The sequence below is a fragment of the Pipistrellus kuhlii genome, unplaced genomic scaffold, assembly GCF_014108245.1.
Source record: "Pipistrellus kuhlii isolate mPipKuh1 unplaced genomic scaffold, mPipKuh1.p scaffold_m20_p_2, whole genome shotgun sequence".
Classification (NCBI taxonomy): Eukaryota; Metazoa; Chordata; class Mammalia; order Chiroptera; family Vespertilionidae; genus Pipistrellus; species Pipistrellus kuhlii.
This window is the reverse complement of record NW_023425515.1, coordinates 101,552,614-101,566,429: the sequence shown is the minus strand read 5'-3', so window position 1 is coordinate 101,566,429 and position 13,816 is coordinate 101,552,614. Positions and strand designations below refer to the sequence as shown.

Genomic DNA, 13,816 nt, shown 5'->3' with positions numbered 1-13,816 from the left:
ATACAAGCACTGGCTGGGCCAGCCTGGGGGCCTCTCCAGGCCATGCTGTCAGCCATTTCCTGAAAAGGAGCCAGCTTACCTTCTCTGGGCCTCCTGTGTGAGAAGCACAATTCAAAGTAAGAAACAGATACATGAAAAATCCTGCTTCATAGTAGCTGTTGTGTGAAGGCTTCTTTTTTATTCATATTTTAATTATTAACCCTCATTGGGCACTCAATACCCCTTAGGCATTGTTTTAAGTCGATTTTGCACATAACTCAACTAGTTTTCACCACAACCCTATGAAGTGGGGACTATATTAGCCATTTTTACAGGCAGGAAAACTGAGGCCCAGAGAAATTAACCCTTTGTATGCCATAAGCATCTATAGACGCAAACAAGGTAAAAGCATTTTTGGATGTGTGGCAGTTAACTGGTTAAATTAGCCAAAGCCACAGAGTTGGTATCAGACCTGGATTCAAACTCAGGGTTGATGTCAACCCTGAGGCAGTGTGCTGTGACCTCAGTGCTGTAACTGCCATGGATGGGCAAAGGGGGACTCGGATGATTGATGGTTACCTGACAGGCACGGGGGAAATCCAAACCTGTCCCAGATTCCCGAGGCCTCACAAACCAGGGCCATTGTCTCCTTTCTAGGATTCTGTGGAGACCCTGCAGGGTAACTCTAGAGATCACCCCCTCTGTCTTAATCCCTAGAGGCCCAGAGAGGGTAACATTTCATCTGCATGGGTATCAGGAATCACTAAGTACTGCTCTTCTACATACTTCCTCATTTCAGCCTGAAACTCAAAGAAAGAGATCGCTGCTTTAAAAGCTATTCTGAATCACCAAGGCTTTAACACAAATTCACCAGAACAAATGAATAAATAATTCTAATCATGGAAGCTGTTGGAGTGCAGGGGCCCCGGGCTCACCTTGAGGGGCAGGTAGGCAGCAATGGTGATCCGGGCACTCAGGTGGATGTGGCCATGTTTGTAACTCACCAGAAGCACAGTGTGCCCCTGGGCCTCGGCTCTCACGCTGACACCACTGCAGTGCTCAGAGCCCGGCTGCAGCCACCCTGCAAGAAGAGACCTGGATAGTCACTCTGAATGTGCCTTTGCTGAAAGACCACACAGGCAGACAGTCCTTTTATCCTGGGCTGACACACACCTGACTTTCTAATGTAAAATTATAATTCCCATACCAAACAGTACAATCATCAGAAACATACAGTTCACAATGACCTCTCCCTCACCTCTGCCCCCATAAACTGAGCACACCCTGTACCCAGGACTGGGATCAAGAAACAATGTGCCCTGACCTGTTTGGCTCAGTGGATAGAGCATTGGCCTGTGGACTAAAAGATCCCAGGTTCGATTCCAGTCAAGGGCATGTACCTTGGTTGCAGACACATCCCCAGTAGGAGGTGTGCAGGAGGCAACTGATCGATGTTTCTCTCTCATCGATGTTTCTAACTCTCTGTCCCTCTCTCTTCCTCTCTTTAAAAAATCAATAAAATATATTAAAAAACAACAACAACAACAAACAAAAAAACATGTGACCTGTACCTTGGAATCTCCCACGGACACTAGCTCCTCCCCAAAGGAGAACCACTGTTCTGCTTTTGAACAGCACAGCGTACTTATGCTGGCTTCGCTATTCTATACAAAGGGATCCACTGAGCTTACACTCCTTTGTCTGCCCTCTTCAACTAAGTGTGAATGGTGAGATCCCTCCTTATGATATGCATGTTGTAGATCTTTTAACCACATGTGTATACATGATCCTATTGTGTGAAGTTGATTTCTCCATGCTACTGCAAAGTACTGGGCTGTTCCCAGGCAGCACAATGGCACACAGTGCTGCTGAGAACATTTCTTTCGGTGCATGTTTCTTTAGGTGGACATATTTCGGCCTTTCTGTTGAGTGTGTCTCTAAGAATGCCATATGTGCACCCCTTATCCCTATTGCCTAGGATCATACGTATGTTCAGCTTTCAACATTACTGTTTAATACCTTTCCCAAAATGATTGTAACAAGTTATACTACTTCTAATGGCCATGGGTCAAGGACCCATGACAGGGTCCTGCCAATATTTGGAATTTTTCCACCTTTTTTTTTTTTTTTTTTTTTTAAAAAGGCCATCCTAGTGGGAATATAGCAGAGTTCTATTGTTTTCTTTCCAAACTTTTAGAAAAAATTATATTGCCACCCCTTAGATTCTACAATTACCATTTTGCTTTATTTCTTTTATTACATTATCTACCCATCCCTTACCCATTGATCAATTGATCTTATTTTTTTTAATATATATTTTTTATTGATTTCCAAGAGGAGAGGAAATAGAGATAGAAACATCAATGATGAGAATCACTGACTGGCTGCCTCCTGCACTCCCCCTACTGGAGGAGTGAGGGTATCGGGCCAGCAACCCGGGCATATACCCTTGGCTGGAATTGAACCTGGGACCCTTTAGTCTGCAGGCTGATGCTCTATCCAGTAAGCCAAACCGGCCAGGACTGATCTTATTTTTTATGCATTTAAAAGTAAGTTGCAGGTATTAGAACACTTCATTCTAAATACTTTAACAAGCAGGTAATTATTTATAGTTTAATACTTCTTTGTGGTTCTGTTTTTCTAAAATTCAAATTTACACACAGTGAAATGCACAGACCAGACCATGAATTCTGGCTATCCAGAAGTCCCAATCCCCCCCGTGCAGAACCACCCCCACCACCCCAGGTCCCTCATGTTGTTTCCAAGGCAATCCCCAGCCATTCCTGGGGCCATCACTATACCATTCTGATTTTTTCCACCATAGTTTAGTTTTTTTTTAATACTAGTTTTACTAAAATATAAATCACATACTGCAGAATTATCCATTTACAGTGCACATGCAATTCTGTGTGTGTGTTTTTGTTTTTTTTGTTTGTTTGTTTTTGTTTTTGTTTTTAACATATTTATGGGGTTGTGCAACTATCGCCACTAATTTTAGAGCATTTTACCCCCAGCAAGAAACTCCATATCCATGAGCAGTCACCCTCCTCCCCTGAACCCCATTCCAGTGGCAAGTCCAGCAGGAAGAGGGTGAGGCTCCAAATTACTCAAACGGTGCTGGTAGGAGTGTTGTCTGGGATCCTGGTTGAGCCCTTTCTGAAAACCAGGGCTTGAGTTCCATCAGGTATGTCTTCACTTGGTCAAGAACAAGGACATGCACTTAAGGGGAGAGACGGAGAAAGAGAAGGACCCTGTCAGCCTAACTGGGATCACATTGGCCCTCATGTTTCTATTCTATGAGCGTCCAGTGCCCTGGGGCAGGTGTCACTCAATCTACTGACCCCATCTGGTCCTGAGTCCCACGGATTTCCATGATGCCATTGCCTTTCTACCCTGACTAGGCTTCTCATGTTACCTGGGCCCTACCACAAGCCTTCACAAGACCACATGTACTCTACATTGGGGGACACGTAAGGAGCTAAGGGAAATTTTGCTGCCATAGGATTTGTCTCAGCTGCTGACTTCAGGACCAAACCCCAGCTCTGGGCTGAGGGACATTCATTTGTAACCCTCACAGCAGGCAACGGGCCGGTATCCCCACTTTATACACGAAGAATCCAAGGCTCAGAGAGGTTGGGCAACTCAGCCAATATTGAAGAAGGGGTGTTCTGACCCAGGAGAGTGGAATTCCAAAGCCTGTCCTTTATTCCTGGACTCCTGGATGCTTACCCAGAGCCTGGGCTGAGCCTGCCCATTCCCCTCCAGGCCACATGTGGGGAACTAGGGAGGCAGGCTTCCTTCCTGCAGCCAGCAGGACTCTCTCCCACATGCTAAGCTAATGTTTTCCTCCACCCTAAATTGTTGCCTCATTGAGAATGCTTAAGATCTCCCACAGCTGCTTCTCATAGATAGTCAGAGAGGACTGGCATAGCTTGTCCTTCCTCTGTGCAGCTCCGAGTTCACAGGGCTCCATGGGTAGCCACGCTGTGATGCTGGTGTAGAAAGCTGCTTGGCACCTTAGGCCAGTCTACAAACACCTCTGCCAACTAGGCTTCCCAGCCCCGCCAGGATAAAGCCAAACTCCTCTGCTCACAGACTGTCAGTGGCTCCCCACTGCCTGGACACTGAGGTCCAAGCCCTCCAGCCCCCTCCACAATTCAAGAACCAACAAGTTCAGCCATTCCAGGACCCTGGACATGCCCACCTCAGGAGCCCCACCCACTGAATGCTGTTTCTTGTTTCCCTGTTACTTCCACCCCCGCTCAAACCTTACTCCTTCCTCAATGGCTCAACAGTCCTTGCTTTTCTTCATCTGCACATCGAAGAGGAGCTCTCTGCTGCCCCTGAGCTGACTTCCCTGGAGGACTGAGGTTTCAGATCAGTATCCCAAACATACTGGGATCTGCATACCATCACATCCTGTGCCCTGGTGTGACCTTGGATGGCTACACAACTTCAATCTCTTTATCTGACACATGGCCCAACACCAGTTCCTCCTCCTGTGATGGTTTTGAAGTCTAAGGAGTGCATATACAGAGGCTCACTTACATGTACCTGGTAGGGCTGACACCCTATAAACTAACAAGCTTCCACTGCCACCAACACCACTGACACCACCACTCCCAAACCCTGCCTGGGGCGCTCATGGCTCTGGAGGGCTAGACTGTGCATGTCTCAAAGGTGTTGCAATTCTGTCCCTAACCAAATCCCCTTATCAACAGTGTATTCTTTTTTATTTAATATATATATATATATATATATATATATATATATATATATATTGTATATATATATATATAGACTTTAGAGAGGAAGGTAGAGAGAGAGAGAGAGAGAAAGAAGGAGAGAGAGAGAGAGAGAGAGAGAGAGAGAGAGAGAGAGGGAGAGAGAAATAGAAACATCAATGATGAGAGAGAATCATTGATCAGCTGCATGCCCCACACTGGGAATCGAGCCCGCAACCAGGGCATATGTCCTGACAGGAAATAGAACCATGACCTCCTGGTTCATGCTCGACCACTGAGCCATGCTGGCTAGGCAACAGTATATTCTGAGCACCTACTGCATTACAGGTGCTGCAACAGGCACTGTGACATGCAATTCTAATTAGTATGATACCACATTTTAGAGATGTGGAAACAGGCTGAGAGAGCACAGTGACATTATAGGGCACATGGCAGGGAAGATCCAAATGAGACCATTGCTGATGGAGCACAAGGAGACAAATGCCATTTCTCATGCTGTGACCTCTGCTGCCTCAAGCCATCTATTTAGGAGTCTAGAGAAGCCCATGTTGAACACAAGGCATCAACCCATTGCTATATGGCGCCTGCTCATCAGCGCTAATTTACCTGGAAGCAGCTGGAATACGCCCTGCTTCTCCATCTCGACCACCAAGTCTAAGTGGGAGCAGTCACTAAGGGTGACTACCTCATTGGCCCCGCCGGGCATTAGGCCATTGATCCTTATGGGTAGCTCCAGGGTCTGGCCCACTCGTGCCTCCACTTGGCATGGGGTGAACTCCATGCCTCTGGGCTCAATCACATACACCTAGAAGACAGGGAGTTGATTAGGTCATCAGGCTCCATGGAAGAGAAAAGGTGTGCTGCTCGGATTTACTAACAGTACTGTGTGCTGGGTACCTAATATACATCAGTGAGAAGACCAAGCCTGAGGAGCTTGAGGCTGTGTGCTGAGGACTGAGGTGATATTAAGAGATACAGCTGTCAGGGAAGACCTCTCTGAGAAGGTGATGTAGGAGCTTAGATCTGAGAGCCACAAGTCTGAGGAAAGACATTCTGGGAAAAGGGATGGTCTGAGCCACAGTCCTGAGGCATGTACCAGCTCAGCAAATTGGAAAAATATAAAGATGGCAGTGTACAGGGTAAGAGAGAGCCATCATCAAAAATAATGAATCTTTGCCCAGCAGGTGTTGCTCAGTGGGTTGAGCATTGACCTATGAACCAGGAGGTGTCCTATTCCTGGTCAGGGCATATGCCCAGGTGTGGGCTTGATCTCTAGTATGGGGCATGCAGGAGGCAGCAATCAATGATTCTCTTTCATCATTGATGTTTCTATCACTCTCTCCCTCTCCTTTCCCCTCTGAAATCAATAAAAATATATTTAAAAAAACAATAATCTTTGTATAAAGGAAACTCACCAGACTCCAGGTTCAGTTGGGAGAATATTGCTAACTCATTGCCTCCTCTCAGTCTCCTTGTTAAGAAGGTTCTATTACCAACCTCAATACTTGATGAAGAAACTGGCATGAGAGGTTAAAAAACCTATCTGAGCTGAAGCATGGTGGTTTCTGGCCCAGGGAGTCCAGCACTGAGAGCCAGGCTCTAACCATTATACACTGCCTATCAGGGAATTGTCCTTGGCTTTTGGCTGAGTAACTGGGTGGAAGGTGGCACATTTACTGAGATGAAGAAGCTTGGGAGATGGGGAGGGGCCAGGTGGTTAGAATTTATCCAAATATTCCACAATTATGCTGTAACTAAAGTGTCTCTATTACAATCTTCTTCATATAAAACTCAGATAAATTTTAAGGTAGGGATGTGTGTGTTTGTGTGACAATAAAAAGACAAAATAGCCTATCAACAACCTCCCAAATAATAAAAGAGAAGGTCAGGATTAGACACACCATGTATGGACATTCGATTTCTGCCCTAAGTGAAGTAATGAAAGGGTCAGGGAAGAAGGAAAGAAGTGGGGTCAAGAGGCCACCAGGCTCAGCTGCGGATGACCACTCCCATCTGTGGCCTTTGTTGAGTGAGATGGTCCCACATCACTGAACAAAAGCCAGGTATGGAGCCCTGGGACAGGGGACTCCTAACTGTATCTGAACAAGAAGCAGAGGAGAGGCTGGGCCAGGTCTCCTGAAGTCCTGGGCTTTCCTTTCACTGGGCACTTACAACCTGACAGTCAGCAATCCTTCCAATTTGGAAAGTCGTATATTTTAGGTCTGGCAATTTTCTAGAATAGCTCATTTGATTATCTCCTGTGTTCTGTCTTCTGGTCTCCACTCCAAAAACTCCAGCTATGTTGACCCTGGCCCTTCTGGTCCCACCCCCTGCCTAGTGTGGGATGCCATTCCCATCTCCCTGATGCAGTTGGGAGCTCCTCAAGGGCGGGGGTAGGGCCTGACCCACCACCACTTCATCTATAGCCAACAGGTGAAGATCAAGGGTTAAAGGGTGATATGAATTACGCCTGAGGCCGAGACACCACCCCTCGGGCTGTGCTGGCCCCTGAGGTCTCACCTTCATCTCCCCAAAATGGAGCGGGTTCTGAACATCATGAGCCTGGATCACACTGAGTCCCTTGTCACTGACTGTGGTCATCACACCCTTGACGGTGACTGTGGCAACCATGTAGTTTGATGAAGACCAACTGAAGTTCCCACTCCCACCATGGGCCTAGAGGAAAAATCATCACTTAATCAGTGCACCTGCATGGTCTCTCTCTGCTTCACACACACCCACTCACATTCACCTCCACTCACACCTACTCAGATTCACAGGTCAGTGTCCCCCACTGCAAGGAAAAACATGACATCCACCCCTCGCTCTCTCCACACTCCACCCTGGTCTAGTCCTCATATCCTAGGGATCTATGACTGATGTACACACCCACATGTCCATGACAGTGGCCTCAGAGTCCAGGGACACCTCCCAGAGCTCAGGCTGGAATGGATGGACCCTAGACCATAGAGCCAGGTGCAGGATGTTGCCTCTGACCAGACACAACGCCCCCTCCCAGCACACACCCCTGCTCACTACTAACCATCTGTCATGAAGTAAACAATAATCCAGCAGCTCCCAAGAACAGGGGTCACCACCTTAGAACCCAAGAGGGCACTAGTGCAGTGGGCACTAGTGCACAGACAGGACACCTGTATCACTGCCAGGGAGGTGGGGACTGATAAGGAACAGGCTGCCCACAAGGGCTCAAAAGGCCCAAAGGAATCAGTCCATGCTGACAAATGCCCAGGAACACTTGGTAAATAACAAGGTTGGAGACATTTTCTTTTATATTTCAATTTTTTTCTCTACGAATATTTACACTGCTTTGGGAACACATTTTTTTACAAAAACAAATGTATGTGGCCCTGGCCTGGTAACTCAGTTGGTTAAAGCATTGTCTCAATACATTAAGGTTGTAGGTTCAATCCCAGGTCAGGGCACATACAAGAATCAACCAATGAATGCATAAATAAATAAAACAGCAAATCAACATTTCTCTTTCCTTCTTTCTTCCTCCCTTCCACTCTCTCTAAAATCAATAATTTAAAAGAACACCAAATGCATATGGAAGTTATATCCATAGTCCAGGTTTTCTTTACTTTACTTTATTTTTCAGGATTTTTTTTTTCCTTCTGATTATCAAAATGCACAGCTGTGATAGAAATAAAGAATAAAGACTCTCTGATTTTAAATTCTCTTCAGCTCCTAGAAGATAATATTAGATGAAACATAATGTCCATAAAGTCTTAATCCCATGGAAACACCCAAAGGAGTGCAGCTAGGAGCTTCCAGTTACCTTTATCGCGTACTGATAGGCGCCTGTCTTTGGTTGCCACGGAAATGTCAAGATGCTGGGATAGAGGTTGATGGGTACGTGAATTTCCACTTCCTGCTGGTTCCACACAGGCACTTGTAACATGTGGACACCTCCATCCTACAAGGGGGTGAGGGTGCCCCAGATCACCATGACAACCAGGTTGTAGCAGTTTTCCCAGTCAAGCAGACCTCTGCCCCTCCCTGGGGATCAATAACTAAAGGAGAGTGGGAAGGAAATGCCAGATAACCTGCAGACTCTCCATCTCCTTGGAGATGTCTTTGTGTGGCTCTGTAATGACCACTGGAGTAAATGCTGCTGGACTTCATCCTCAGGGACCCCCTGACAGAATGGACTTTACAATGGGAAAACTGAGGTGTGGTATGATACAACAACTCGCCCAAAGCCCCCAGGAAAGATTTGGGTAGGAATTGCAGTGCAGTGCAAGGCCATTTCTTTCTGCTGCCTCTTAGAGGTTGGTGCAGGGTAGGCAGATGACAACAGTCATGCCAATGTTCCCATCAGTAAAGAACTGCTCCCACCTAAAACTGATTGACCTTTTAAGTACAGGAAAAAATGAAAAGACTTTGAAGCTGGGGAGAGATTAACAAAAGAAGTTATATGCATACTGGAAGCCTGGTGCATGAAATTGGTGCATGGAGCCCAGTGAAGGGAGATGTCCCACAGCCCAGCCTACACCCTCTCCAATCTGGGACCCCTCGAGGGATGTCCAACTGCCCATTTAGACCCAATCCTGGTGGGATTGGGCCTAAACCAGCAGTCAGACATCCCTCTTACAATCCAGAACTGCTGGCTCCCAATTGCTTGCCTGCCTTCCTTCCTGATTGCCCCTAACCACTTCTGCCTGCCAGCCTGATCATCCCCTAACCATTACCATGTCAGCCTGATTGATGTCTAACTGCTCCCCTGCCAGCCTGTTTGCCCCCAACTTCCCTCCCTTGCAGGCCTGGTCCCTCTCAACTGCCCTCCCTTGTAGGCCTGGTGCCTCCCAACTGCCCTCTCCTCCTGGCCATCTTGTGGTGGCCATCTGTGTCCACATGGGGGCAGCTATATTTGACTATATGGGGGCAGCTATTGTGTGTTGGAGTGATGGTCAATCTGCATATTACTCTTTTATTGGCTAGGATAGAGACCTGGTGCATGGGTGGGGGCCAGCTGGTTTGCCCTGAAGGGTGTCCTGGATCAGGATGGGGGTACCCTTGGGGCATGGGGCAGCTTGAGTGAGGGGCCTGTGGTGATTTGCAGGCCAGCCACACCCCCTAGCAACCCAAGCAGAGGCCTTGGTATCTGGAATTTATTTACCTTCTACAATTGAAACTTTGTAACCTGGAGTGGAGCCAAGTCTCCTGCTTGCTCTGTGGCCCAGCAGGCATTTCTGTTTGGATTTGTTTACCTTCTATAATTGAAACTTTGTAGCCTTGAGTGGAAGCTTAGGCTGGCAAGGGCAGAAAGAAAGCTTGGTTTCTTCTGTTGCTGGGAAACCCAAGCCTCCCTCCTGCTCTCTGTGGCTGTAGCCATCTTGGTTGGGTTTATTTGCATACTGGCTCTGATTGGCTAGTGGGCGTGGCTGGTGGGTGTAGCAGAGTGAGGGATAATTTGCATATTAAGCTTTTATTAGATAGGATATGCATAGCCCATGGACACAGACAATAGTGCTGTGAAGTTCTTGTGGGAGGAAGTGGGAAAAGAGATTGCACGGTGAAGATCATGGGGAAAACGGCACATTTGTAATATTCTCAAAGATAAAGATAAATTTTAAAAATATATATGTAAAAACTTTAAAAGTAAAAGAGACTTTGAAGGACCCACAGCCAAAACAGCCAAAGGGATGCTGGTGGCTCCTGGTTGGTGCAGCTGGATGCATGGGCCCAACACTGTTCCTCAGCAAGAGTTCTGACCCTTTTCCCAAAGCTACACTCTGAATCCACAGGGGGCTGGCAGAGGAAGAGGGGCTTTGGCCCGGTGTGTGAACAGGTGACAGGAAGAGCCCCAAGCCACCCTTAGACATCCTTTGTGAGCCCAGACAGAGAGGGACCCTCAAGGTACACATAGGCTGTGCTTAGGTCCCTGACTCTCCAGGGATCCCATCCAGTCTGGGTTAACACTTCTGCCTGTGGGCACAGGTGGATGAGGGGTGCTGACTTACCTGATCTACCACAGAGGTAAGGGCTGCCTCCACAGCTGTCTGGCCTCTCTTTATTGGCCTGACCTGATGGGATGACCCATTCTTGGAAGAAGAGAGCACCTCAAAAAACTCAGAGGGAAGTGCAGTTTCAATGCGGATGTTCTGGAAGGCAAGGCAGGGTAGGTAAGAGATGCTTCTCAGACAACCCAGGGAAGTCAGATGCAGGCCAGAAGCCATGTGACCTGAAAGCAGCAGTCAGGCCAGGCAAAGGGCCCCAAGGCTTGTAGGCCTCCAAAAGCCAACAGACAAGCTGGACAAAGCCCACACTGGCCTTGATCCCTCCCGGCTTCCCTCCCTGCCTGACCTGATGACCTGGTGCTCCTGCTATAGCTACCCCGTGGGACTCCTGGGAGCTAAAAGTTTGCAGTCAGCTTTCATAGGCCCTGAGGTCCCAGCAAGGAGACCACCAAATACAGTAAAGGACATTGAAACCCTTACAGCTGGCAGACACCACCTCCCCACCACCACCTCCTCAACCCTGCTGCCTACAGCCTCTTTTCCCACCCAGCCCAGCCCTGTGGGAATGAGTCTGTGGGGTGCAGATACACAGGTGTACTGGTCCTTAAGATGCCCCAGGGATCCCACATAGTGCCTCCTGTAGACCCAACAGCACCACTAGGAAGTTCCTGAACTCAGCCTGTCTGCATGGGGACCCCTGTTCTTTGGGGGCAACTCATTTAGAAGCTATTCCCCATCTCCCACATCCCCACCCCATGACCATAGGCAGCCAGCCACTTACATCTGATGGGTAGACCTTGTTGCCAGATTTGTCAAGCACGTCAATGGTAATTTTATATAGGCGTCCAGTCTCAAGCACCCACCTGTCACCAGGGTGTACTGTGAACCCTGTAAGAAAGGCAAGTGGCAGCATCTGATGATTCAGGCCACAGCCCCATACAGGATGGGATTAAGCACCATTAGCACGAGGGCCCACACTGCTTACCTGGAGGCCCCACAACCACCACTTACCTGAAGAGACATACAAACGCTCAACTTAAGGGTACCTACAACCACTTACCTGGACGACTCACATCTACTTACCTGGAGAACCTACAACTACCTACCTGGAAGGGCTTAGATCACTCAACTGGAGAGACATATAAGTGCTCACTGGAAGGGCCCCATAGTACTCACTAGACAGCCCACAACCGCTCACCTCCATGGAAAAAGACCAGCTGTTAATGACTGGGATCTGATGCTGGGCATCAGCGCTAAGCCCTACAAACCTGAGCTGATCTCTAAGACAATCCCACACTGACTGCTCAAAACTCACCTGTCCATAGTAGGTCAAAATCCATACTGGTATATAACTCTGAATATATAGTAGGCCTATTGTGAATACATGTGAGTCTATACTCTGAACTCATATAGGGTCTATGCTTTGAATCCATAGTTGTTCTATGCTCTGAATTCACAGAGGGTCTATGCTCTGAATCCAAAGTGAAGCTACACTCTGAATCCACAGTGAGTCTATGCCCTAAATCCACAAGGGTCTATCCTATGAACCACAATAAATGTATGCTATGATACCACAGTGGGTCTACAGTCTGACTCCACAGTGAGGCTATACTCTGAGTCTACTCAAGGGCTGCACTCTGAACCCACATTGTATCTACATTCTGAATGCACAGTAGGTTTACGTGTGAGGCCTAGCACTTGGTACACTCCCTGAGTGAGCCTGTCCTGCTTTCAGGACCCCTGCTTTGTTCCCACAGTAGATGCCATACCAGCTGCCTGCTGCCCCCTGTGATGCTATGTGCTTTCTCACCTCCACACCATTACCCATGTTGCTCTCTGGGCCATGATGCCCCACTAGCAAAAGCAGCTTCTTAGAAAAGGCCTGCCTCAATTAGCATATTCTTGAAGCCTTTCTCTGCACTCTCATTAACCCTCCCAGCTGTCCTGTCACTGCCTGCTGTGCTGGCCTCTCCCCACAACACCAAGCACCAAGAATCCTGTCTACCTTCTGGAATACCATGCCCATCATAGACCAGACAGTTGGGAGATGCCAAGGAGGTATTTCTAAGTAAGTGGAGCTCCTGAAACATGCAGGCTATCCTGCCTGCTGTCACCACATCATCCATAGATGTCTACACCAAACAGCAATCTGACATGGCGGCATGCAAGAAAACTTTGGGGTTGCTGCGCCACATCACTGTACTCAACAGGTGAGCAATCCCATTCCAAAAGAAGTGTTGCATTGGTGATCTGGAGTGTCTGAACACATCTCAAGTCCTCATCTGTCATGGCAGCTCCTGGGCATTAACTATACTCATGGCTATGGGTTCCTCCCCTCCTCTCAGATAAAAGCCTCTCCTTCCTCTGCAAGGAGACATCTACCAACTATCATGGTACCTTAGGGGCCCTTCTAACCTCCAAATGTCCATGACCATGATCAGGTCTAGACAGAGCCCTGCTATGAAAGCCAGCAAGAGACAAAGCCCTTCTCACTCTACCCTATCCTATTTCTTTCCCTGACGAGCTGGCCATCTACTTGACCCCATCATGCCTCTGACAGATTCTGGGTTCGGACAGGGGAAGGACTGAGGAGCAGCCCTGGCAAGGGCAGGTGGGTGCTGATGGCCCCAGGCCTCCCAGCTGGTCGAGCTGGTCAGAGTGAAGCATTCTCTTGGAAGTTGTGACTTTTCTTTTATTTCCTAACTCAAGTAATAAAAAAAGAACAGCATCCAGGATCTAGGATGCCCACACTCACCCAAGTATCCGGGTTCCACCACGTAGATGGTGCTGTTAGGTAACCTGGAAGCACCCTGCATACGGATACCTGAATTCCTCATTAAGGAACAAAACAAGGCAGTAAATAAACCAGTTGGCAGGCTTCAGCATGGGTAGGATGGCTCCCATCACCCACCATATGGACAGAGAAGGGAGGGAAACTTGCTTGCCTGGTGTCAAGTGGGGCAGAGCTGTTTCCAGAATCAGAGCCACCCTGTACTTCGTACATCAGCAAAGGGGGTCTCTGCAGAGGACACTGGAGGCACACAGGACACCCCAAAAAGTCTGAAACATGGGATGATGCCATTGTGGTAACAGCTTCAGCCAGCCCCTTAG

General features: G+C 47.9%; 1 protein-coding gene across 2 annotated transcripts in view; it reads right to left on the bottom strand.

Annotated features, from left to right (window-relative positions):
* Positions 1-13,816, bottom strand: part of NUP210 (nucleoporin 210) — a 138,594-nt gene that overhangs the window by 74,539 nt on the left and 50,239 nt on the right. For both annotated transcript variants that reach the window (XM_036445567.2, XM_036445568.2), the window contains exons 8-14: positions 13,461-13,529; positions 11,487-11,593; positions 10,709-10,849; positions 8,524-8,661; positions 7,245-7,400; positions 5,331-5,529; positions 915-1,060 (exon numbers count right to left, since the gene is read on the bottom strand). In XM_036445567.2, the coding sequence (XP_036301460.1) occupies positions 915-1,060; positions 5,331-5,529; positions 7,245-7,400; positions 8,524-8,661; positions 10,709-10,849; positions 11,487-11,593; positions 13,461-13,529 (956 nt within the window). The remainder of the gene's footprint in view (positions 1-914; positions 1,061-5,330; positions 5,530-7,244; positions 7,401-8,523; positions 8,662-10,708; positions 10,850-11,486; positions 11,594-13,460; positions 13,530-13,816) is intronic.